The sequence below is a fragment of the Macrotis lagotis genome, chromosome 5 (assembly GCF_037893015.1).
Source record: "Macrotis lagotis isolate mMagLag1 chromosome 5, bilby.v1.9.chrom.fasta, whole genome shotgun sequence".
Classification (NCBI taxonomy): Eukaryota; Metazoa; Chordata; class Mammalia; order Peramelemorphia; family Peramelidae; genus Macrotis; species Macrotis lagotis.
Genome location: NC_133662.1, coordinates 40,745,348 through 40,770,007, shown reverse-complemented (window position 1 = coordinate 40,770,007; position 24,660 = coordinate 40,745,348). Strand labels below are relative to the sequence as shown.

The following is a 24,660-nucleotide window of genomic DNA, read 5'->3' as shown; positions in this document are numbered from 1 at the left end:
TTTCCATAAATCTGACAGGTAAACTACTCCTTGAACTTCTAGTTTGCTTATAATATTATTTTGTAAATCCTGTATCCATTTTGATCTTATCTTGGTATAGGGTGTGAGGTGTTGGTCTAATCTAAGTTTCTTCCATACTAACTTCCAAGTTTCCCAGCAGTTTTTATTGAAGAGAGAGTTTTTATCCAAATAGCTGGACTCTGTGTTTATCAAACAGCTGATAACTATAATCATTTCCTGCTATTGCATGTAGTCTATTCCACTGATCCACTGCTCTATTTCTTAGCCAATACTAGACAGTTTTGATGACTGATGCTTTATAATAAAATTTTAGATCAGGTAGAGCTAATCCACCTTCCTTTGCACTTTATTACCATTGAATCCCTGGAAATTCTTGACTTTTTATTTCTCAATATGAATTTACTTACCACTTTTTCTAACTCATTAAAGTATTTTTTGGGGAATTTTGATTGGTAGGGCACTAAACAGGTAATTTAGTTTTGATAGAATTGTCATTTTTATTATAGTAGCTCAACCTATCCATGAGCAGTTGATGTTTGCCTAGTTATTTCAATCTGATTTTATTTGTGTGAGAAGTGCTTTGTAATTATTTTCAAAAAGTTTCTGAGTCTGTTTTGGCAAATAGACTCCCAGGTATTTTATATTGTCTGAGGTTACTTTGAATGGGATTTCTCTTTCTAGCTCTTCCTGCTGTATCTTGCTAGTCATATATAGAAAAGTAGAGGATTTATGAGGGTTTATTTTATATCCTGCACTTTGCTAAAGTTGATAATTGCTTCCAGTAGTTTTTTGGATAATTTCTTTGGATTTTCTAGGTATACTATCATGTCATCTGAAAAGAGTGAGTTTTGTCTCTTCCTTCCCAATTCTATTTCCTTCAAGTTCTTTTTCTTCTCTTATTGCTGAAGCTAACATTTATATTATGATATTGAATAGTAGTGGTGATAATGGGCATCCTTGTTTCACCCCTGATCTTATTGGGAATGCCTATAGCCTCTCCCCATTGAATATAATGCTTGTGGATGGTTTCAGATAGATAGTTTATTATTCTAAGTAACAATCCATTCATTCCTATACTCTCTAGTGTATTTGGTAGGAATGGGCACTGTATTATATCAAAAGCTTTTTCAGCATCTCTTGATATAATCATATAATTTCTGATAGGTTTGTTGTTGGTATAATTAATTATACTAACATTTTTCCTAGTATTGAACCAACCCTACATTCCTGGGATAAATCCTACTTGGTCGAAAAGTATTATCCTAGTGATAACGTGTAATCATTTTGCTAAGATTTTATTTAAGATTTTTGCATCTATATTCTTTAGAGAGATAGGTCTATAATTTTCTTTCTCTGTTTTAACTCTTCCTGGTTTATGTATCAGCACCATATTGGTGTCATAGAAAGAGTTAGGCAGAGTTCTGTCTTCCTCTATTTTTTCCCAAGAATTTATATAGAATTGGAACCAATTGTTCTATCATGTTTGGCAGAATTCACTTGTGAATCCATCAGGCCCTGGAAATTTTTTCTTAGGGACTTCAATGCTGGCTTGTTGAATTACCTTTTCTGAGATAGGGTTGTTTAGGCATTTAATCTCCTGTTCATTTAAACTGGGCAACTTATATTTTTGTAAATATTTGTCCATTTCACTTATATTATCAAAATTATTGGCATAGAGTTGGGCAAAATAATTCCTAAATTATAATTTTAATTTCCTCCTCATTAGTGGTGACTTCACCTTTTTCATTTATGATACTAGAAATTCAGTTTTCTTCTTTTTATTAATCAAATTGACCAGAGGTTTATCAATTTTATTGGTTTCTTTCATAAAACCAACTCTTGGCTTTATTTCTTAATTCAATAGTTTTTTTTGCTTTTGCTTTTATTAATTTCTCTAATTTTTAGAATTTCTAATTTGAAATTTAATTGGGGGTTTTTAATTTGTTTTCTCTCTAATTTTTTTAGTTGCATATTTAGTTCATTGATTTCCTCTTTCTCTAATTTGCTCATGTAAGCATTTAAAGATATAATATGTCCCTGAAAGCCACTTTAAGTGAATCCCATAGGTTTTGCTATGTTGTTTCATTATTGTCATTTTCTAGGATATAATAATTAATTCCCTCTATAATTTGTTGTTTGATCCACTCATTCTCTTAAATGAGGCTATTCAGTTTCCAATTATTTCTGAGTCTGTATCTCCCTGGCCCAATATTGCCTATGATTTTTATTGCATTATGATCTGAGAAATATGTGTTCACTATTTCTGCCTTTCTGCAATTTATTATTAGGTTTTTATGCCCTAGTACATGGTCAGTTTTTGTATAATTGCCATGTACTGCAGAGATTCAGTTTCCTCCATAAGTCTATCATATCTAGGTTTTTTAGCAATCTATTTACCTCCTTAATTCCTTTCTTGTTTATTTTATGATTCAACTTATCTAAATCTGAGAGCAGGAGGTTGAGGTCTCCTACTAGTACAGTTTTGCTGTCTGTGATTTCCTGTAGTTCTTTCAGATTCTCCTCTAAGAATTTGAATGCTATCCTACATATTCAGTATTGAAATCATTTTATTGTCTATGGTACCTTTTAGGAGGATATAGTTTCCTTCTTTATCTCTTTTAAGGGTATCTATTTTTGCAGCTGCTTTATCTGAGATAAGGATTGTTACCCTTGCTTTTTTCACTTCAGCTGAAGTAAAATATATTTTGCTCCAAGCTTTTATCTTTACTCTCTATATATATATCTCTGCTTCAAATGAGTTTCTTGTAAGCAGTATATTGTAGGATTCTGGTTTTTAATCCACTCTGCTATTCACTTAAGTTTTAAGGGAAAGTTCATCCCATTTGCATTCAAAATTATATTTACTAACTTTTTACTGCCCTCTATGCTATCTTACCTCTGTTTATATTTTTCTCCTTTTCCCCCTTTATCTGTATTCCCCGGTATTTTGTTTCTGAATACCACCCCTTTCAGTGTATTTACCCTCCTATATCCACCTCCTTCCTTTTCTTTACCCTTTCCCTTTTTCCTTTATCCCTTCCCTTCCTTCTTCTAGTTCCCCCTTTCTCCCCCTCCCTGTCTCCATCCCCCCTTCCCTTTTCCCCTTTTAATACTTGAAAGTTAAGATGGGTTTTTAAGTGAACTGAGTGTGTGTATAATTTAACTTTAAACAAAGTCTGATGAGAGGAAGATTCAAGTGTTTTTCATCTCCTCCCTTTCCCCCCTCTATTACCATAGGTCTTTTTTACCTCTTAATTTAATGAGATTTACCCCAATTCGGTCTCCTCCCTCCTCCCATCTCCTTTCTGTCCCCCCTTTTTAAGGAGGAAGTGCTTTTAAAGCATTCTATCTAAGTCATAGAAAATCCTGAGTATCTATCACTTCTGGTTAAATATATTCTCTCTGATAGAATTACTATTCTTAATAGTTATGAGACTCTTTTTCCCATGCTGGGATATAGCCAGTTTCATCTTAGTAGATAGCAGTTTTTTTTCCTTTATTCCCCCCCCCCATTTTTTTAACCTTTTCATGTATCTCTTGAACCTCCTGTTTGATGTCCAAATTTTCTATTTAGCTCTGGTTTTTTTCATCAGGAATTGTTGGAAATCTTCTATTTCATTAAATGTCCACCTTTTCCCCAAAAGAGAAGACTCAGCTTTGCTGGATAGTAGATTATTGGCTGCATTCCAAGCTCCCATGCTCATTGGAATATCTTGTTCCAGGCCCTTTGATCCCTTAATGTTGATGCAGCCAGGTCCTGCATAATCTTTACTGTGACTCCTAGGTATCTAAATTGTTTCTTTCTGGCTGCTTGCATAATTTTTTCTTTTATCTCATAGTTATGGAATTTGGCTACAACATTCCTTGGTGTTTTTATTTTAGGATCTCTTTCTGTATGGGAGCAATATATTCTTTCAAGAACTATTTTGCCCTCTGGTTCCATGATATCAGGACAATTTTCTTCACTAAATGTTGTAATATTAAGTCTAGGCTTTTGTTCTTTTCAATGTTTTCAGTAAGATCTATAATTCTCAGGCTGTCCCTCCTCAATTGATTCTTGAGGTGAGTGGTTTTGCTGATAAGGTATTTTAAATTTTCTTCTGTTTTTTTCTATTTTTTGGTTTTGTTTAACAGGCTCTTGCTGTCTCATGAAGTCATTAGTTTCCAGAGACTCCATTCTATTTTTTTAGAGAAGAGTTTTCTTCATTTACCTTTGTGCAACTCCTTTTCCAATTGGTCAATTCTATTTTTGGAAGAGCTTTCCATTTGACCAATTGAGGTTTTGAGAGAATTATTTTCTTTTTTGCATTTGCCCAATCAAGGATCTGAGAAAATTTTTCTCATTTTGTATTTGTCCAATTGTATTTTCCATTGATTTGTTTTCTTGTTACAAGGTGTTAATCTTCTCTTGGGTTTCTTTTCCTAAATTTTCCAATTGATTTTTAAACTCCTTCCTTATTTCTTTAAGGAAGTCTTTTTGTGCTGGAGACCAGATCATATTCTCCTCAGAGGTTCTGGGTATCTCTAAGTTAGGGTCATTTTTTCCAAGAATTTTTCTATGGACCATCCTTACTGCTGGCCTTTCTTCATTTTACTAAGACCTTGAGTTGGGGAGGGTCTAGTTCACAATGTTTGGTGTTGGGATCCCTAGAGGCTTTACTCACAGAGTATATCTCCAGCTCTGTAGTAGGGGGTGTTTGTAGCTTTCTTTGTGATTTGTGATTTAAGGCCCTCTCCCTTGGCCTGGAGGGAGTGATTGAAGCTGTTAAATACTTTTGTCTTTGATCAATAGTGGGCTATACCCTGGGGTTAGGTCATCACTCTCCCTATTCACAGCTAAATGGTTCTGCTGCTGGCCTTAGCCTGGGGCAGAGGTATTTGTGTTTGTACTGGGAAGAGGATTCAGATGAAAAGGAGGTGTGGACTCTGAGTTCCTCCGACCAGAGGAACCCAGGGATGATGTCTGCAGCTCTCCTGTGCACCAGAACTCTCCCTCTAGCCCTGTGTCAAGCTCCCGAGGGTCAATGCCAACACCAATGCCTCTGCTCCCTAGTTGACCCAAGCCCCGGTGGTTGACCAGGCTCTAACCCCATGGCTGATCAAGCCAATCTGGTTCCTGGGCCCTCAGGCTCCTGGGCTCCTGGACCCTTTTAATAAGGCTAATCTGCAGCTAATCCAAGCTCCCTGGCTCTCACAATCTGTGTTCCAGGCAGAGTCCACCCCCTGCACCCGGACTCACCCAAAATTGTGGAAGACAAATCCTCATGTAGATGTTCTTTCTCCTGGCTTTTCTTTCTCTGTTTTGTGATTGGATTTTAGTTAATATATTTGTTTCATATCATATATGGGGTGGGGGGGGGTGATCACGAGATTTTAGAACTGAGCCTGTCTACTCTCCTCCATCTTGGCTCAAATTGTATCATTTTTTAAACCCAGGAAATAAAAATTTTGCTGCTGCCCTACTTTTTATTAAGTCAAAGAAAATATTTTAATTAACTTTAAGCCTAATAATATTATACATCATTTTCATTTTTGATCAATAGTAGGTTTCTAATAAAGAATTTCATTAAAAACATTTACACATGTTCATTCAACTTCTTTGGTCAGCTGTAAGGGTCTGGTAATCTAGATAATTTTAACACTTGGAACAATATAATGTCACTCTTTGCAGTGATCTCTCATTAAAGTAAAAAAATAAGAATACAGAATCAATTATGGATGCTTGAAGCAAAAGATATTGTTAAAATATGAATTTTGTAACTTGTTTATTTATCTTAGTTTTAGGTGAGAAGGGTTGCTAAACTTTAAATTTTAAGTATCTGACCTCTTGTAGGTTGTATACAAGTTTACAACTTGATAAATAAATCATGTGGTAAGATCTAAAGCAAAGTAATGCATTTGTTTAGTGGGGGCAAAAGGGTCTTCTTTTAAATTCAATTAAAGTTTCATGGTTAGTAAACTACTCCTTCCACTCTGATTTTGAATGCTGTCATGACCACAAGCTAAATTACTCCCAATCCCTTTATTTTTTGTGGGCAAGTCCCAAAGACCACAGATGAAAGAAAATATATATAATGTGATTTTCTCATATCTGTTTTTGGTTAAATTTCCTTTTTTTCTTCCTAATCTATTGTAGAATGAGTCATTTTATGACATTAGATGCTGAAATTTGATTTGGGGATAATTTTGAGCATGGCATATTCTAAATAATCTTTGAAGGAAATGAAGAATGAAATTAAACAGAAATAGCAAAATAATAAATTGGCAGATGGAAATATTGCTGTGATGTTATACATCAACCATGCAAATTTACAAACTCCAGTTCTAGTTAGAATATCATATTCTTTTGGTTAATTCTGCTTTCTGCTCTCAGATATAATACAGATATCCTGCAAGCCACAAAGAGGGCTCACTATATCACATATTTAGAATTAGAAGAGGCTTTTGATGCCATGTAGAGCAACTTCATTTTACAATGAAAATCACTTGAGCCTACTATCTCCAGGTGCAACTTGGTGTGCATCACTAACTTCACCTTACCTTGAATTCTCTGCAGGTAAAAAACTTTGCATTTTGTAAGAATAAAAAAGAGAAGGGGAAAAAAACAGAAATAGGATCACAGATGTAGAACTGAAAAGGAAATGATAGACTATCAAATCTATTTTCTTCATTTTACAGATTAAGAAACTGAGTCTCAGAGAAGTTAAATTTCTTGCCTAAGATCGTAACCAAAAAAAGAGGCAGAATTGAAGTAGTTCTTTGTCCTCAAATGCAGTGTTTTTGTCTTTTTTTGCATCCCTAGTTTTTATAATAATCCCTGACACGTAATGTGCAATTAATTAGTTGTTTATTGACTGACTGACAACAGCACATTGGTACTATACCATATTGGTAAACATTTTTAGCTAGACAACTTTTGTGTTCTAGTATATGTAAAGAGAAAATAATAGTGTATACTTTAGAGAAAAAGCAATCATTCTTTGATTTATTAAGCCAACTTTTTTAGAATAGCATATAATAAAATCCCAATATAGTGTATTTTAACATTTATTATTGTGTTGACCTCTCTGAACCTCAGTTTTAAAAATGGGTGTAGTCATATCTAACTCAAAAGGTTATGGGAATCAAATATACTATTTTGTTAATATTGTTTATTTATTCCAATCATGTCCAACTCTCTGTGACCCTATTTAAGGTTTGCTTGGCAAATATTCTAGAGTGGCTTGCCATTCCATACTTCAGTTCATTTTACAGATGAGAAAACTAAGGCATAAGGGGTTAAGTGACTTTCCCAGAGCCACATATCTAGTATGTTTCTGAGGCTATATTTGAACTCAGATCTTCATGACTGCATATCCTGTATTCTCTCTGCCAATTGTTATTACTAAAAAAAAGTGCTAGATCATGGTAATCCCAAATAAACCCATGACTATTTACTGATTCTCACCTTTGTACAGGAAGGGATACAGAAGACATAAAAGATGATCACTACTTTCAAGGAATTTGTTATGGGGGAGAAAAATATTTAGATGCATGAATAAATACTGAACCAAAATTACAAAATAATCAAATACTAGATGGTGTGTGGGCAGTTATTGTTTGTTTAATTTTTTACATTTTTGCAAGGCAAATGGGGTTAAGTGGTTTGCCCAAGGCCACACAGCTAGGTGACACCAATTCGAACTCAGTTACTCCTGACTCCAGGGCCGGTGCTCTCTCCACTGTGCCACCTAGCTGCCTGTAGACATTTATTGTAAAATGCAATTGGTGTTACAATAAGGGCACAATGAATCAGGACATATGCTATGGAAGATGGAAATCAAATTGAATGTGGAAATTATGAGTAGTTTTTACAACCAATTGTCAGCTATCTTTACTTGTAAGATGTTAGTATAATATATTCAAGGAAAAATATTGTGAGGTTGTATAGTGTAACTTTACTAACTATGTCTCATAAAATGAGAGGGTTAAGTATAAACAATTTTTAAGGCTCCTTCTAGATCCGGCTTCTGTTATTTATTCTATAAATAGACATATTATAATAATAGATATCATTATATATATATAAGTATATGTATATATATTTAGTACTTTAGAGACATTATTTCATTTTACCTCTAAAATACTAGTATTATACAAGGTTCTTGAAGGAAAGAACCATTGAGTTTTTGTTTTTATATTGCTGAATTCTAGATGTTGTTTTTAATAGCTATTATGCTCATAATAACTTGCAATAGCAAGCATTTACTAAATGACAAATTGAAGAATGTTGTGAGATAACTCACAGTGCAACTATTATTACCACTCATATTTTGTAAGGTTAGTTGATTTGCTGAAGAGCAGACAGGTAGTGAGTTACAGAGCTGCTGTTCAAATCCAGGTTTTTCTCACTCATGTGGAAAGCAATATTTTCTTTACTTTTCATGATGTCATAATTGAATCTTCATTTTTACCTAAATATAACTGGTTTCAATAGGTTTGTGTTTTTCTCCTTTATTATGCTTGACTTTGAATGTATCAACTGGGGAAAGAAAATTAGGCAACTGAAAAAAATGAAGTAAAAGAAGAAAAAAATATTTTTTTCTTTTCCTTCCTCTTTCCCTCTTTCATTTTTTTCCTCTCCTCCTTTCTCCCTTTTTCTCTTTCTCCTTTTCACTCTCTTTTTCTTCTTTCCTTCCTTCCCAAATTTTGGGTGTTCCCAAATTAGCAATCCCATAAATAGGAGAGAGAGATCATGACACAATGGAAAGCATAGAGGTTTTTGAGTTAAGAGATCTGGATCTACTTTCTACCTTTGTCATTCACTCTTTATGTCATATGAAAAATGTCACTTAACCTCCTTGGGCCTCAATTTATTTGCGTGTAAAAATAAATGAGATCTAGTAGCCTCAACTGTCCCTTCTGGCTCTAAGCCCTACTTTTGAGAAATCTCTGTGTGTGTGTGTGTGTGTGTGTGTGTGTGTGTGTGTGTGTGTGTGTGTGTGTGTGTGTCTTTGTGATTCTTACAAAAGATATAATTTTGTCCACAGAAAATTCAGTGTTAAAAGTTGCACCTGGGGGTTGTAGTGTCCAAGTTATGTTAATTTAGTTAGTATGGAATCATTGTTTCTTCTTTACCTAAGATTGAGGTTCTTGCCATCTCCTTTAATATCTCATTGGTCTAGATTTCTTTTTCTTTTTCTTTCTTTTTTAGGTTTTTTTGCAAGGATTAAGTGGCTTGCCCAAGGCCACGTGGCTCGGCTATTATTAAGTGTCTGAGCCGGGATTTGAACTCTGGTAATCCTGACCCCAGGGCCGATGCTCTATCCATTGTGCCACCTAGCCGCCACCCAGCCACCACCAGTCTAGATTTCTAAAAATTTAATTCTCAAATTAAATGATTCAGGACAAATACCCTCTTGATTTACCTAAGTTTGCTTTTCTTTTAGTAGTTTCATATTTATTCTTATAGAATAATGGGAATGTCAGGAACTTGCCCTTTTTCTCTCACCAACCCTATCTTTTACAGGAATGTATTATTCATTTATCCTAGTCTCCAAAATTTCATACCAGGTTTGTAAATAAAGCTAAACCAGATGTCAACCTAATATAAAGTATTCACAAAAGGGGAAAACCCATTCTTGTGTAATGTGCTATGGTTGGATACAACTTGATTAAATCACCTTTAAAAAAATACTTGCATTGATAAAAATGTATTGGTCCTTCCCATTCTGGTTTACTATCTATAGTTCTTGCCTTAGTACTTTGATGAGAATATGAAACTGTCAGGATGAAACTGTTGGAATACAATGCTGAAAATTTTCCATTTGAGGTTTTTCATTTTTTATTATTTTTGTTTTGTGAGGAAGTATGTTCCTTAGTAAGGTGTTAAATTTGAATACATTTTCTTTTATAATCTTTTTTCAATAAAATAAAGTTCTGGTATATAAGGTATTTTCAAGATAGAATGAATTCATTTTATTTTTTATCTGCCTAGAAATAAAAACTTCCTCTAGAGGAAAACCAAAACAAAAGCAAAACAGATAAAATTTCTTGGGACTGCACAAAATATAAAGTAATTGTTTACAGAGAGGGTGACATGTTACATCTCTGTTCTTTGCAAACAATAATGCAAAAAGACAAATAGACATGATTTTTTGTTGCCTTGTCATAGTTTGAATAATTTTTTAGTGTAGGTGGATTTTTGTTTGTCATTTTTGTTTTTAAAGTTCTTCCTTCCTCTGAAAGTAGTTTTCAAAACTACAGTGAATTGTGAGCAAAGCTAACTAATTCTCAGTTCAAAATGAAATGCCGTAGATTGATTAATTAAAGAATTCGTATTTGGCATGTATATATATGACTGCAAGTTAAAAAGATTAATACTAGCCTGAATTTAGTAATTTGATAGAAAATAAAAATGATAGGAACTATTTAAGAAGTATCATGTAGATTCTCTTAGCTTTCAATATAAAATAATAGCATTTATTATAGTTTTGAAAACCAGGCACTTGCTAAATTAAGTATGTGCTTTGCTTTGTCTATGAACTTTTTAAAAAAGTATTTTAGTAACTATTTTAAATATAATTTGTTTCCTTTCTAATACTATGCAATCAATCAGTCTACTAGTACTCTGTGAAAGAATGAGCAGAAGAGAACAATTTCTTCCAATGGCTATGAAAGCAGTTGAAGTAGGCATTGTAGAGTGCTTAGCACTTGGTCCACATGCTATTATCCTGATTTTTGTCTTGCTGCTGGATTTTGATGACTCTGGAAGAGAGTGAAACTGATAACTTTGTGCAACTCTGACTCATTAAATCCATTTTATACACAAGTCAAGACATCATAGGGATGTCATTGTTCCTCTTTGAAAAGGAAGGGCAAACAACAATTTATTACTTGCTTGCTAAGCTTTGTGCTAAGTGATGGTAATGTAAATATAAGCAGAAAGACTGTCAGACTGCTCCTACCTGTTGGGAGTTTATATTCTAATGGAGGAAGAAAATCTGGCCCAGGAGCTTAATAAAGCTATTTTATTCACTTTGAAACATTTTGCATAAGACTCTATAGACTTTGCTAGAATGTCCAAAGATTCCACAAAAGTATTTTTAAAACTCCTATATTTTCATTCTTCTTGTATCTTATTCTCTACATATATTGTTCATTTCATTGACACAGGCTTGCTGGCTGCTCCACAAATAAGATACTCCATCTCTTTACTCTGAATAGTTTCAATGACTGGATCCTCAGGCTTGCTCCACCTACTCACTTCCCTATCTTCCTTTAAGTTCTATCATTTTAGGAAGGCTTTCACATCTCCTCATAATTCTTCCCTTTTTAAATTATTTTCTTTTGTTTTTAAATAGGAAGCCTTTTTTAAGTCCTCTAAACTCTTCCTGTTTTAAAAAAACAGGAAGTCTTTTCTAAGCCTTCTTACTTCTTCTTTTAGTTATTTTAAATATTAATTTTCCCATGCATAGCTTAGTTTGCTTAAATTTGCATATTGCATATTAGTTTGCATATTGTCTTCCTTATTAAATTATGAAACTCTTGATGGCAAGGGCAGTCTTATGCCTCTTTTTGCATCCTCAACCTGCCACTTAATAAATGTTTATTTGTTACTTGATTGATTTTTAAGATAATTTAAGTGCTAAGTCACGCAAAACTTAGTATCTATTTAAAAAGTGCTATTGTCTTAATAGGGAAAGGGAATAAGACTTATAATTTCATAGATATAGGTAACTTCTGGATGAGAAAACTCTCTTTACCAATGTAGGTCTTTCTATGCACCCTAGGGACTTAGAGAATTAGGTGAAGTGTTACTTAGGATCACACAATTGACCTATATCAAAGGAAAAAACTTGAATTTAGTTCTTCTTGACACTGAGAACAGTTTTCATCTATTTTGTTATGTTGTCATTCACCTGACATTCATATTTAATTGACCATATAAAAAACAAAATACTATTTTGAGGAATAACAGAAATTAGGTCAAAGAAACAAATATGGCATCTATGATCAGTCACCAATCATGAAACCTTTTTTAACCCTCACCACATTTTATTCAATTGAAATCTCTTTGTTTTTTATACATCCTTTCAATTTACTTCTATATGAACTAGTGTTATCCCCTCAGGAGAATGAAAGCTTTCAAAAGATATCAATGTTTGTTTGTATTTTATATATGAATCACTAGCATAGTGTCTTGCTTTGTGTGCAATATAAGTGCTTTATGCTTGTTGAATTTAGCTGAATTGAGTTGATTATTACCCAGTCAACTCCTATGTGTTAGACACTATACTTAGATGTTGGGAATACAAAGACCAAAATAGGAAACTTCCTGGCTCTCAAGGAGTTTACACTGTTCTAGGGAGAAAAACAAAACAAAGAAATAAAACTGTGTGATGTGTATTTAAAATATATTCAAAATAAATACATAAATTTGGGATTGTTGCTGTTGTTCATCCTTCATTTTCTGAGAGGCCACTGACATCATGAGGATGATGTCTTGACCTGTACATGAAGTTGATTTAAATGAGGCAGAGCTACATAAAGTTATTGGTCTCATCATCTCCTCCAGAGCCGTTGAAGTTCAGTGGCAGGGAATTTTGACATGAAGTCACCAAGTAGCTAGAGTAGAACAGGAATGATTTCATACTCAGTGTAGCAGTGCAGAAAACCAGGGAGTCTAAGAGGCAGACAAGTATAAGGTAAAGGAGCCATATAAGGAGTAGCCTATACAAGGAAACAAGAGAGATGGAGTGTAATGCATGAGGAATATAGAAAGGACTTTGTCTGAAGGGGAATTATGTATAATTAGTTGTAATATTTGTGATGTTTACATTTAAAAGAAAGAATGGATTTTTTGAATATAAATAACAACAATTCCTCTTTAATTAACTTTATTATCTGCTTTACTATAGTATATTAAATAGTAATTTGGATAGTAAAATGAAATAATTTTTCCATATTGCAAAAGTGTTTGTTTATAGGTAGAAGCCAGTCAATGAAGACAATTCTAATAGATCTTAAAGTATCATCTCATTTATTACTTTTTGCTCCACATCATAAAAATTACCTTAAAATAACTTTTCTACTTGTCTTTTGTCATATAATTTTAAAGGGAGAAATAGGACAACAAGGTGCTCCAGGACCAGAAGGCCAGCGAGGAGAACCTGTGAGTACCATTGAATTCATGTATTATAACTCAAGATTCTATTATTGCTATATTATAATTTTATTCCATAATCTAGAATTTGGGGATTAGATAATTTTGCTCTGTTTAAATCAAATTTCTAATATTTAATAGACTATTTTAGAGAAATGTTTTCCTACTCAGTAAAGAAATAATAATAATAATAATACATAAACTCATCCCTTTTAAAAAACCAAAATGTATTTTAAAATATTTTTATTTATTTTCATCCATATGTACATGTATATTTTTAAGTTACAAAATTTCCTTCTATCCTTCCTTCCCACAATCCTTCCCTCAGTGGTGAACAGACAGGTTAGCACTGCACATAAATAATTTTGAAAAACATGTTTACAGATTAGTTATTTTTGGTTTGAGGAATTAGGATTAAAGGAAAGAGATATGTAAGAGATAATTTTTATAAAGTATTCATCATATTCTGAAGGGTAGGGGTTTTTTTTGTGTTGTTGTTGGTGTTGTTTTGATATTCTTCCTCTGGATGGGGGATAACATTTTTCATAGCTGGTCTAATAAAGTTGTCCTTCCTCTCTAAACTGCTTGAGAGGTTATTCATTTCACAATGATGTTTTATTTTGTACATATTTCTCTTGGTTCTACTCCCTTTGCTCAGCATCAGATCCTGTAAGTCATTCTGTGTTCCTCTAGAGTCTGAACATTTATGGTTTCTTATAGAAAATATTCCATAGTATTCATGTCCCATAACTTGTTTAGTCATTCCCCATTTGATGGGCATCCCCTAAATTTCCAATTCTTTGCTACTACCAAAAGAGCTTCTATGAATATTTTGGAACATGTAGAACTTTGCTCTTTTTATATAATTTCTTCTGGATATAGACCTAGAATTGGAATTGCTGGATGAAAGGGTATGAACAGTTTATTGCTCTTTGGGCATAGTTCCATATTGCTCTCCAAAAAAGGTTGGATCCATTCACAACTCCACCAGCAATGCATCAATCTTCAACACTGATCATTTTCCCTTTTTCTCTTCTTGGTCAATCAGATAGGTGTGAGGTGATACTGAATTATTGTTTTAATTTGCATTTCTCTAATCAATAATGATTTGGAACATTTTTTTCATATGCTTATGTATAGCTTTAATTTCTTCATTTGAAAACTGTCTATTCATATCCTTTGACCATTTATCAATTGGGGAAACAACCAAAATGTATTGAGAATTCAGTAATGTTGTCAACAATGTTGTAGAAGGAAAAGAACATTCAGTCAAGCCTTTCAGTGTTTTCGTTTATCTGCCTGCAAAATGATGGAGTTGGAGGAGTTTATCTTTAAGGTTTTTTTAATTCTGTAAACCCTGTGAAAGTAGAGTGCATGAAACTCGACAAATGATATCTTTCTTATTCAAAATTATTGACCAATAGTTCAAACAATGTTTGATTATATATTTCTCTCTTCATCATCATGCCAGGAGTTGCTGGGGAAAAAAAAAGAAATAATGACACTACTTCCAATCTGAAGGATTTTACAATTTACTTGGGGAAAATTATCTTCATCAAGATCACACAATGAGGTTGGAAATTTTAGGGGGTGGAAAGAGTTTAATCCACTTAGTCATCTTTAAAGAAGCTACTAAAGCAGATTATCAAGGTATATTTGGTTTCCAATAGATTTTACTGCAGAATACTTGAATTGAAGTGGAAGGTTTATATAGAAGAAAATAAAATGTAAAGCTGGAAAATATGGGTTGGATTAGATTATGAGGCACCTTAATTGATTTCACCTTTATCCCATAAACAATGCAGAGTTATTAATAGTTTTTGAGTTATGGGTGTGACTTGATGAAAGTGGCACTTTGGGGGAATTAATATATTGTCAATTGGAAAAAATGAATTGTAGAAGGAAAATATTAAGCTTAGAAACTAATTAAGAGGATTTTTCAAGTCAAGACTTTGGGCAAATGGACTTTAAGGTGGGCTGTTGTCAGTGGAAATGGGAAAGAAGGGATATATTAAAGTGGTATTATGAAGGAAAAAATGGCAGAACTTGGAGAATTATATCCTATAAGAGGGAGAAAAAAGAATCAAAGATAACTACCAACTTTTATAGGCTAGGAGAATGTTGGCCTTCATTTCAGTAATAAGGAAGTTAGAAGGAAAATTGTAGTATTAGAATGACAATGGTGTATTCAATATAATGTAATCAGTTTGAGGTAAGAACAAGAAAAATAAATAGAAATGTTTAGAATGCAGTTGTTGATCTCTGACACCCCCCTCCCCACTCCATCTCTCACATTATTGCCTCCAGGGTCAAAAAATAATGGATCTCTCTTCGTGCTGTATTTGAGCCTAGTTAGCTAGGTGGCACAGTGGATAGAGCACTGGCCTTGGAGTCAGGAGGACAAGAGTTCAAATCTGACCTCATATACTTGACACATTAACTGTGTGACCTTGGGCAAGTCACTTAACCCTGGTTGTCTCACATCTAGGACCCTCTCCAGTCACTGTGATTCATATCTGACCACTGGATTCAAATGGCTCTGGAGGAGAAAGTGAGATTGGTGACTTAGCACAACACCCCTTCACTCAAATCAATTCATGTGCTTGCATTGGCATTACCTCCCTGATGTCATGGTTTTCTTTGACAACAAAGGTCAAACTTCATCATATTTGAGCCCATATAATCCTAGCTTTAAACTGTAGGGATCAAGTTTGCTCTTCATGGATACCTTGACTCCAGCTTCCTTTCCAACTACTTATATGGAACCATGAGTTCATTGAGTCATAAATTTCCTACAATACAAATTGCAATTTCTAAACATAGTTGCCCATCCTATAGAGAAAAGTCTACCATATTCTACCAAGAGTTCACTACAGGGGGGGTCCTCACAATATATTGGAAGTCTTACCAGTGGAAGAATCTTCTTGTCTCTCATTCTTGTTGTATGGTTACTTTTTGTCTTACAGATTCTTAAAGATATTACATATTGACATTCTATAAAGTTCCTCCCTTGATATAAAAATTTATAATCACTTAACCCCCATCTTCTTAGTTTGCTCCATTCATGGTATCATTAACCATTGATCCTCTCTAAACCCTTCACAGCCCTCAACCTAAATCTCAGATGGGTTGTACTAAGCACATGGTAAGCAAAACTTGTATGTACTAAGCACAAGAAATACTATACTGACAAGGAACCCTTCAAGAAGCTTACATTCCAATAGGGAAAGATAAAATAAAAAGAAGTGCTATTGAAGGGAGAAAAATTTTGGATTTGGCAGTATTTTTCATTGTAGTGTTAATCGTAATAGTAGCATAATCCTGCACATGCTCCATCCAAGCAGTGCCTGATTTGTTCCAGAGCTAAATACTGGAAATAAAAAAAGAGAATCCCTGACCTCAAAGAACTGGCAATCTAATGGGAAAGACAGCCAACAAATTGTATAAACATGCTTAAAAATGAAACAATTAAAAGAAGGAAGACATTTGAATTAAGACATGTTGGAAAAATTTTCCTGTAAAAGATGATGTTTTAGATAGGTCTTGGAGTAGACAAGAAAGGCAGTAGATGAATTTGAAGGTGGAGGTCAATTCAGATACTTAAGGTAGCCAAGAGCTAAGAGATGGTATATTTTTTTAGAGAACTTGAAGGATACCAGTGTCATTGTAGCTTTAAACTGTAGGGATCAAGTTTTCTCTTCATGGATACCAGGGAGTTATGTGCAGAAATACAGAAATATGAGTGGGAGGGAGTTTAGGTCAAGACATGTTTTAAAAGTCAAAAAGTATTTTATATTTGATACTGGAGGTAAAAGGGAGCCACTGGATTTTATTGGGAGGGGAGGGGAGATATGGTAAGACATGTCTTTTAGGAAAGTTACTTAGGGAAGCTAAGTGGTGTAGCAGTGAGAGCCCCAATCCTGGAATCAAGAGAACCTGAGTTCAAATTCAGCCTTAGTCACTAGCTGTGTGACTGTAGATAAATAACAATGCTGATTGTCTCAAAAAAAGAAAAGAAAAGAAAATTACTTTAGTGGCTAAATGATGGATGAGATAAAGTGAGGAGAGATGTTGTAGGCAGATCCATCAGCAGTGTATTGCAGTAATCTAATGGTGGGGGTGGGAGGGGATGGATGTACCAATTCTTCCTTTCCAGTAGCAGTATTACTGTGCAAGCATAACAATGACTCAAAATTGTTGACTTTCTTGGCCTGGTCTCTTTTGACTTTGTATTGTTGGTGTCTTTCTGTGAGATATCTTTCTCTTTTTAATGCTAATTCACTCTCTGTTCTATTCTGGTTGTGGTTGCTTCTTGTCCTTTATCATCAAAGAAGACCAAAATGGCATCACTACGTTTGAGACAAATTGTAGTGTGTCTGACTGTGGCTGATCATTCCAATACAAGCTCAGAGTGCTCTGCCACAGGTCAGGCACAAATAGTCCATGTGAACACCTGGGGTGGGTACTCTAAATTTTCAGATGTCACATTTCCTTTGAGCTGCTTTAATTATGCCTTCCCCATGGAGTGCAGCACCTTCACTGATAAGGGCATGCCATTCTCGGCAGTCCTATGCCAGTGTCTCCCATGCTGTACAATCAGTTTTAAAGTTTTTCAATGAGACCTTCAGGGTATCTAGGTATTGCTTCTTCTGGTCCCCTTGTGAGCTCTTACTCTGTGTGAGTTACCCATAAAATAGTTGGGGATTTTTTGGCAAGCATTCTGGCATTCTAACAACTTGTCCATTCCATTGAAGTTACTCTCTGCAGTAATGTACCTTGCCCACCTTGGGATTCTGCCTTCAGTCTGATGTCCTGGTTAGGGAATTCCTGATCAGGATTGTCATTTCATAAGGAGATTAAGGCAGGATTGTTTCAATCACAGGTCAACTGACTCCAAACTGCTACACTTTCTCACCAGTAACATTTCTTCCCTTTTCTCTTTCCAGCACTTTATAAAATTTTGTTCATCTTTATCATATTGTAAGCTTCTTGAAAGCAAGAACTATTTAGTTATCATGCATTTCTATATCCAGTATTTAGCACAATGACTGGCACAGAATAAGCATGTTAAAATGCTCACATTTCTGCTTTTCTTTTTTATGTCTCTCTGTGTCTGTCATTCTATCTGCCTATCTTTCAAGCTGGAGATTGTTGGGAGCCTGGACTAGTCTCTGTGCTCAAGCCTCTTCTCATTCTACTTCTTAACCAAATTAACCCCTTTGCCTACTGAAGATTGAAGGATTGGAACTCTGGACAGGTTGAAGATGGTGGTATAGCTTTCCAAGTCATTCACATGAAATAACAAGCAGTTATAAGCACTTGAGATCCCTGAGGATCATATTTAAAGATTTAGCAAGTCAGGAACATTTTAGAAAGAGGCATTTACTAAATTGGTACAGTAAGAACAATTGGTACAAATTCTCTCTCCCCAGTAAAATAAAAAAAGCAGTGATATTTTCCTTCTACAAGTGTTTACAAATTTTAGTGAAAAATTGGATGGTGGTTACTCACAGTTCTTGATTACTCTAAGTCCTTTCTTCACCTAATTGTGGGGGGTTCAAGAAGTTCCTCTTAACCTTTGTACAGTTTGGGTTCTTTGTAACAGAATTAAGCCTAATCTGTATTTGGGCAGTTCACCAGCAGGAAGATGGGTGGTCCAACATACTCCAGACCTTTTGAAGCTTGTAAAATTCTCTTCTGATCAAAGGGAGGAGGAAGAGCAAAGGAGACCTGGCGAAGGCTGAAGCCAACTCATTTCCTTCCAGGTGGTTCTTCCTCAGAGGTGTACTGGAAAGTAAGACTGACTCTAATTTCTGGAATTCCATCTCTTTTCAACTCACTCGATTGTTTTTTGTGATTCCTAGGACATTGCAAAGTTTCTTTGACCTATTTGAATTCAGTTCTTGTGCTTATTCCATTTCAGGCAGCATTTTAGTCTAACACATGTAAGTGATTAATCAGGTAGCTTGTATATAGCATTAAAGTGGTCATGTAATTGATTTAATCTTCTACATTGAATATTTTTCTGTCACAAACACACTTTGAGATATCTGGAAAGAAAAACTGAATTTCATTTTCTATGTAATATTTTTTTCCTCAAAAGTTTGAGTAAATAAAGTTATGGAATTCCACTATGGGTAAACTAAGTCTAGAAAATGGTAAAATGAAGTCTTGCTAAAAGAAGAGATTTATTCTTTTTGAGCAGTTGAGAAATCTATGAAGTCTTATTTTAAAATCATCATTAATTGCCAGGCCTCCAGAAGTAGCCTCTGGTGAAGGGAAGATGGCTGAGATAATGAAGAAATATGTGAACTCTAGAGTCTCATATTTTTACAAGATTTTATTTATTTTGAATTTTACAGTTTGTCCCCTAATCTTGCTTCCCTCCCTCCACCCCCACAGAAGGCAGTCTGTTAGTCTTTACATTGTTTCCATGGTATACATTGATCTAAGTTGAATGTGATGAGAAAGAAATCACATCCTTAAGGAAGAAACAGCAAAATTACATAAGATAACAGTTTTTTTTAAATTAAAGGTAATAGTCATTGGTCTTTGTTCAAACTCCACAATTCTTTCTCTGGATATAGAAGGTATTCTCCATCGCATATACCCCAAAATTGTGCCTGATTGTTGCACTGATGGAATGAACAAATCCATTGAGAATGAGCATCATCCCCATGTTGCTGTTAGGGTGCACAATATTCTTCTGGTTCTGCTCATCTCACTCAGCATCAGTTTATGCAAATCCTTCCAGGTTTCCTTGAATTCCTATCCTTCCTGGATTCTAATAGAACAATAATGTTCCATCACATACATATACCACAGTTTGTTAAGTCATTTCCCAATTGAAGGACATTCACTTAATTTTCAATTCTTTACCACCACAAACAGGGCCCACTATGAATATTTTTGTACAAGTGATATTTTTACACTTCTTCATCATCTCTTCTAGGTATAGACACAGTAGTGGTATTGCTGGATCACAGTGTATGTTCATTTTTTGTTGCCCATTGGGAATAATTCCAAATTGCTCTCCAGAAAGTTTGGATGAGTTCATAGCTCCACCAAAAATGTATGTGTCCCAGATTTCCCACATCCCTTCCAGCATTGATCATTGTGCTTTCTGGTCATATTGGCCAGCCTGAGAAGTGTGAGGTAGTACATTAGAGATACTTTAATTTGTATTTCTCTAATAAGTAATGATTTAGAGCAATTTTTCATATGATTATGGATCACTTTGATTTCCTCATCTGTAAATTGCCTTTGCTTATCCTTTGACCATTTGTCAGTTGGGGAATGGCTTGGATTTTTAAAAATTTGACTCAGTTCTCTGTATATTTTAGAAATGAGTCCTTTGTCAGAAATACTAGTTGTAAAAATTGTTTCCCAATTTACTACATTTTCTTTTGATCTTGTTTACAGTGGTTTTGTCTGTGCAAAAGCTTTTTTTATTTAATGTAGCCAAAATTGTCTATTTTTAATGATGTTCTCCATCTCTTCCTTGATCATAAATTGCTTCCCTTTCCATAGATCTGATAGTTAAACTATTCCTTGATCTCCTAGTTTGTTATTTTAAGATCATAGTAATGGCTAATCACTTATTAATTATTAGTCATTTATCGAATTATTTCTGGTTCTCTTATATTCTATATTAATAAGTCTTTGCAGTTTTTTGTTTTGACCAAGTTTCATTTTTCCCAATTATCAAGAATTTTTATTTTTCCCTTTATTTACATACTCAATGAAAAAAATAACAGTAAGAAAACCCTTATAACAAATATACATAAAACATATAAACTATCTCATTTATTAGGGCAATTAGGAGCATATATAGACAAGGCCCAGGAGGGAGCAGAATATGAAGATATAATATATGATAAAGATGGAGTTAATGGGTGAGAAAGAAATGTACTAGGAGAAAGAGAAAGGAAAGGTAGAATGGTCCAAGTTATTTACATGTAAAAGAGGCAAGAAAAACTTTTGTAATAGAGTAGAGGGTGGGGGGGGGGGAGTGAGGGGGAATGAGTGAGCCCTCATTCTCATCTGAGGTAGCTCAGAGAGGAAATAACATACAAATGCAGTAGGGTATAGAAATCCATCTTAACCTAGGGGGAAAAAGGGAGAGGAAAGGGATCAGAGAAAGGGGAATGGGGAAAGAGGGTTGTAGGTGATAGAGGATTGTGGGAGAGGATAGTCAACAGACTTTTGAGGAAGTACAGGGTGAAAGGAAAGAGAAAATAAAATAAATGGGGGTGGGGAAGGATAGGATAGAGGGAAATACATCTTGCAATAGCAACTGTGGGAAAAAATACTGAAGCAGCTTCTCCAATGGGCTTATGATAGAGAATGTGATTCATCCTAAAAACAGAACTGATAGTATCTGAACAAAGACTGAAGCACATTGTTTTTTTCTCTTACTTTCTTTTTCTTGAGGTTTCTCTATCTTTGTGGGGGGAGGGGTGTTATGGTTTCTTTTAAAATAAGACTATTGCAGTAATGTGAAAAAATAAATAACTATATTTAAAAAAACAAATATACATAATCAAACAAAACCAATTACCAATTAGCCATGTTCAAAATTGTGAATTTCATTCTGCATATTTTGTTCATCACCTCTCTGTCAAGATATAGGTAGTATTTTTCACAATGGGTCTTCTAGAGCCATGGTTCATCATTTCATTGATCAAATAGTTCTCAGTAATTCAAGAGTAGTTATTGAAGATGTTTGTCTGATTATTCCATTCCTTGGCAGATCCCAGCAAAGTCTATCTGAGACAGGACTAGTGCTTTCTATAATTCCCATGGAGATTTTGAAACCATTAAAACTCCAAATTCCTAATGATTCTCAGAGTTACTTTGTCTCATGAACATGTCATTCCAGAATATGCCATGGTGTCTAAACTTTACAAATTCATTTATGCCCCTTGTCAGTAGCTTTATCTTATTAAAATACTGGATCTACAGATGTTAAAGTTAGGGATAAAAAGTTGCAATGAGAGTAAAACAATAAATGTGCTTTGATATCTTTTGGTTTTCTATCAACATAATTTCCAGTGTATAAGCCTAAAACTTGGATAGAAGTTTATTTAGATGACCTCTGACACTCTTTGTTTCTTTAGGTTGCATGCTATTATTCAATAAAATATTGATTTTATCTACTTTGTTCAGAGTTCTATCCTATAGGCTGAGGGAGACAAAAAGTTGAATAAAGTATTTTTCTATCAATATATATATATATATATATATATATATATATATATATATATATATATGTATAATGTCCATAAAAGTTAGGATTTGGCAAGCATGACAAGAAAAATACAACAATACAACCTTGTAGGAATTTAGTGGAGAACTCTTGTACAGTTGATGAGAAAAGCCTGCCCTTAAAAGTTAACACTGGGCCTGAAAGGAGAGAAACAATTTTACTATGTAGAAATGAGGGGTGGAATTCTAGATGTTATAAGCAAAAATTGTAACACTGGAAAGTTCAATTGTTTGGGGATTGTTGGATATCAATCCACTTTGACTAGATCCTTTAATGTCAGTGCCATAACTTTTTTTATACTATTTCCCATCTCTCCTCAGCAAAATGGAAAATTAGTATTAGTCTCTCTCTCTCTCTCTCTCTCTCTCTCTCTCTCTGCATATATATATATATTATTCAAAGTACATATTTGAATAACATTACATACATACATAATTTTATTTATAACATACACATTATATATGTATAGCTATATGAAAAAATAGGTAACCATATACATATTTATATGTGTATAAGTATGTCTATATATATATATATTCCCTGACTTACCAGTAGGTTATTTTTTGTATGTTTATGAGCTGTTTGAGAGAAAACTTTTCTTCAAAGAAATATAAGCAGTGGTCAAGTCCCCACTCTAGCCCACAGTTTCCCTGAATGAATGAATGATGAATCAGTTCTTCTCTAATGAGAATACATCAGTCTTGCTATTCATATGACCTTCTGCAAGCCACTTACTGCCTAAGTCTCTATTTTCTCAGATATATAATGCAGGGTTTGGACAAACTGTCTTTCCTTCTGACTTAAGATCTATGATACTATAATGATGCCAAGTCAAGAGAATAATTATGAATATAAAATCTTCTCTATTGCTGGAGTGCAAATGTATCTTCCTTGTATACTATTTCTAAACAAGATGGGATTTCTTGACATCATTTCTGAAAACATTGAAGATTAAAAATAGCTAAATTGTATCTAATTTATGTCATGAATTAAATGAGGAACTTCCTCTGTTTCATGTGAATTATGGTTTTAAGTATTTATGATGAGTGATTTAGCCACATGAAAATGTACATGGGAACCATATTTGCTTTGTGCAGCCAAAAAATTTATAGGGCTTATGCTGGAAAGGCAGAAGCCCTGAAAAAAAAAGTTTTAGCTAATTAAATACAGTTGATGGCAGCCTGATTATTCTGGCACAGCTACAAAGGTGAAAACTTCTGCAGTTCAAATAAAGAACAATAACAGCATTGTGATTTAATATGATTATCTTAATTCCAAATGCAATTATGCTTGGTTTTGAGTTTTTAAGGCTGATATTGGTCAGAAGGCTAGAAAATTGTTCATTGATTAAAATAACTTACTTTACAACAATAGAATCATTTTCTCTTTGCCATCTACAGTTTTCTAATAATTGCATTAGAATTATTTCAAGTAATAAAAAGTTAAAAGCTGAAGTTATTTTTAGGCATGTTCCTTGTTTATGAATTATACTTAGATCTTAAATTAACCTGATCAGTAAAGGGGGGTATATTTGTATAGCAAGAGTTTCCCCCCCACAAGTTATATAAGTTATATATCTCAACCAATAATGATAAATGAAGCTGAAAAGGGGATATTAGGAGGGCCCTAATATTAAGGTTCATTTTTCTAAATTAGGCCTTCCTTCTAGTAAATCCTCCCCACAGATACATAGCTATGAACTTTGCAAAATGAATTATGCTTTTAAAGGCTGTTACTTATAAGATTCCCCTTATAAACCTTCTTCTTTGTTTTTGACTATCCCTGTTGGGAAATGCTTCTTTATATAATAATTTAGATGTCTCATGCTTCAAAAGTTAGAAAATCTCTTACTTCTTTAGGCTGGAAATGCCTTCTGCCAACACAGTCCACAACCTTTCCATATTTCAGGAGTAACTCTTTCAACCCTGGAACTTTTCTGCTCCCTTTGAGAGCATGGGGCCATCTTACTCTTTGCTTCCTAAGCAATTTAAAGTTCGTTCTCTCTCTCTCTCTCTCTCTCTCTCTCTCTCTCTCTCTCTCTCTCTCTCTCTCTCTGGTTTTTAGAATATAAACTCTTCATTTCATTCTGACTTTGTGTACTTAATATTTAGCACAGTCCCTGGAATATATCAGGTGCTTAATAAATGTTTGTTGATTTTCATGAGTTGCCATGGCCAAAGAAATCCATCATCTGGTGTCTAGCTTTCTGATTATGAACCTATTCACA

The 24,660-nt window shown here is 34.1% G+C and overlaps 1 protein-coding gene across 1 annotated transcript in view; it reads left to right on the top strand.

Annotated features, from left to right (window-relative positions):
* COL21A1 (collagen type XXI alpha 1 chain) overlaps positions 1 to 24,660 on the top strand; it is a 322,637-nt gene that overhangs the window by 236,777 nt on the left and 61,200 nt on the right. The window contains exon 17 of the mRNA XM_074237242.1: positions 13,121 to 13,174. Within this exon, the coding sequence (XP_074093343.1) occupies positions 13,121 to 13,174 (54 nt within the window). The remainder of the gene's footprint in view (positions 1 to 13,120; positions 13,175 to 24,660) is intronic.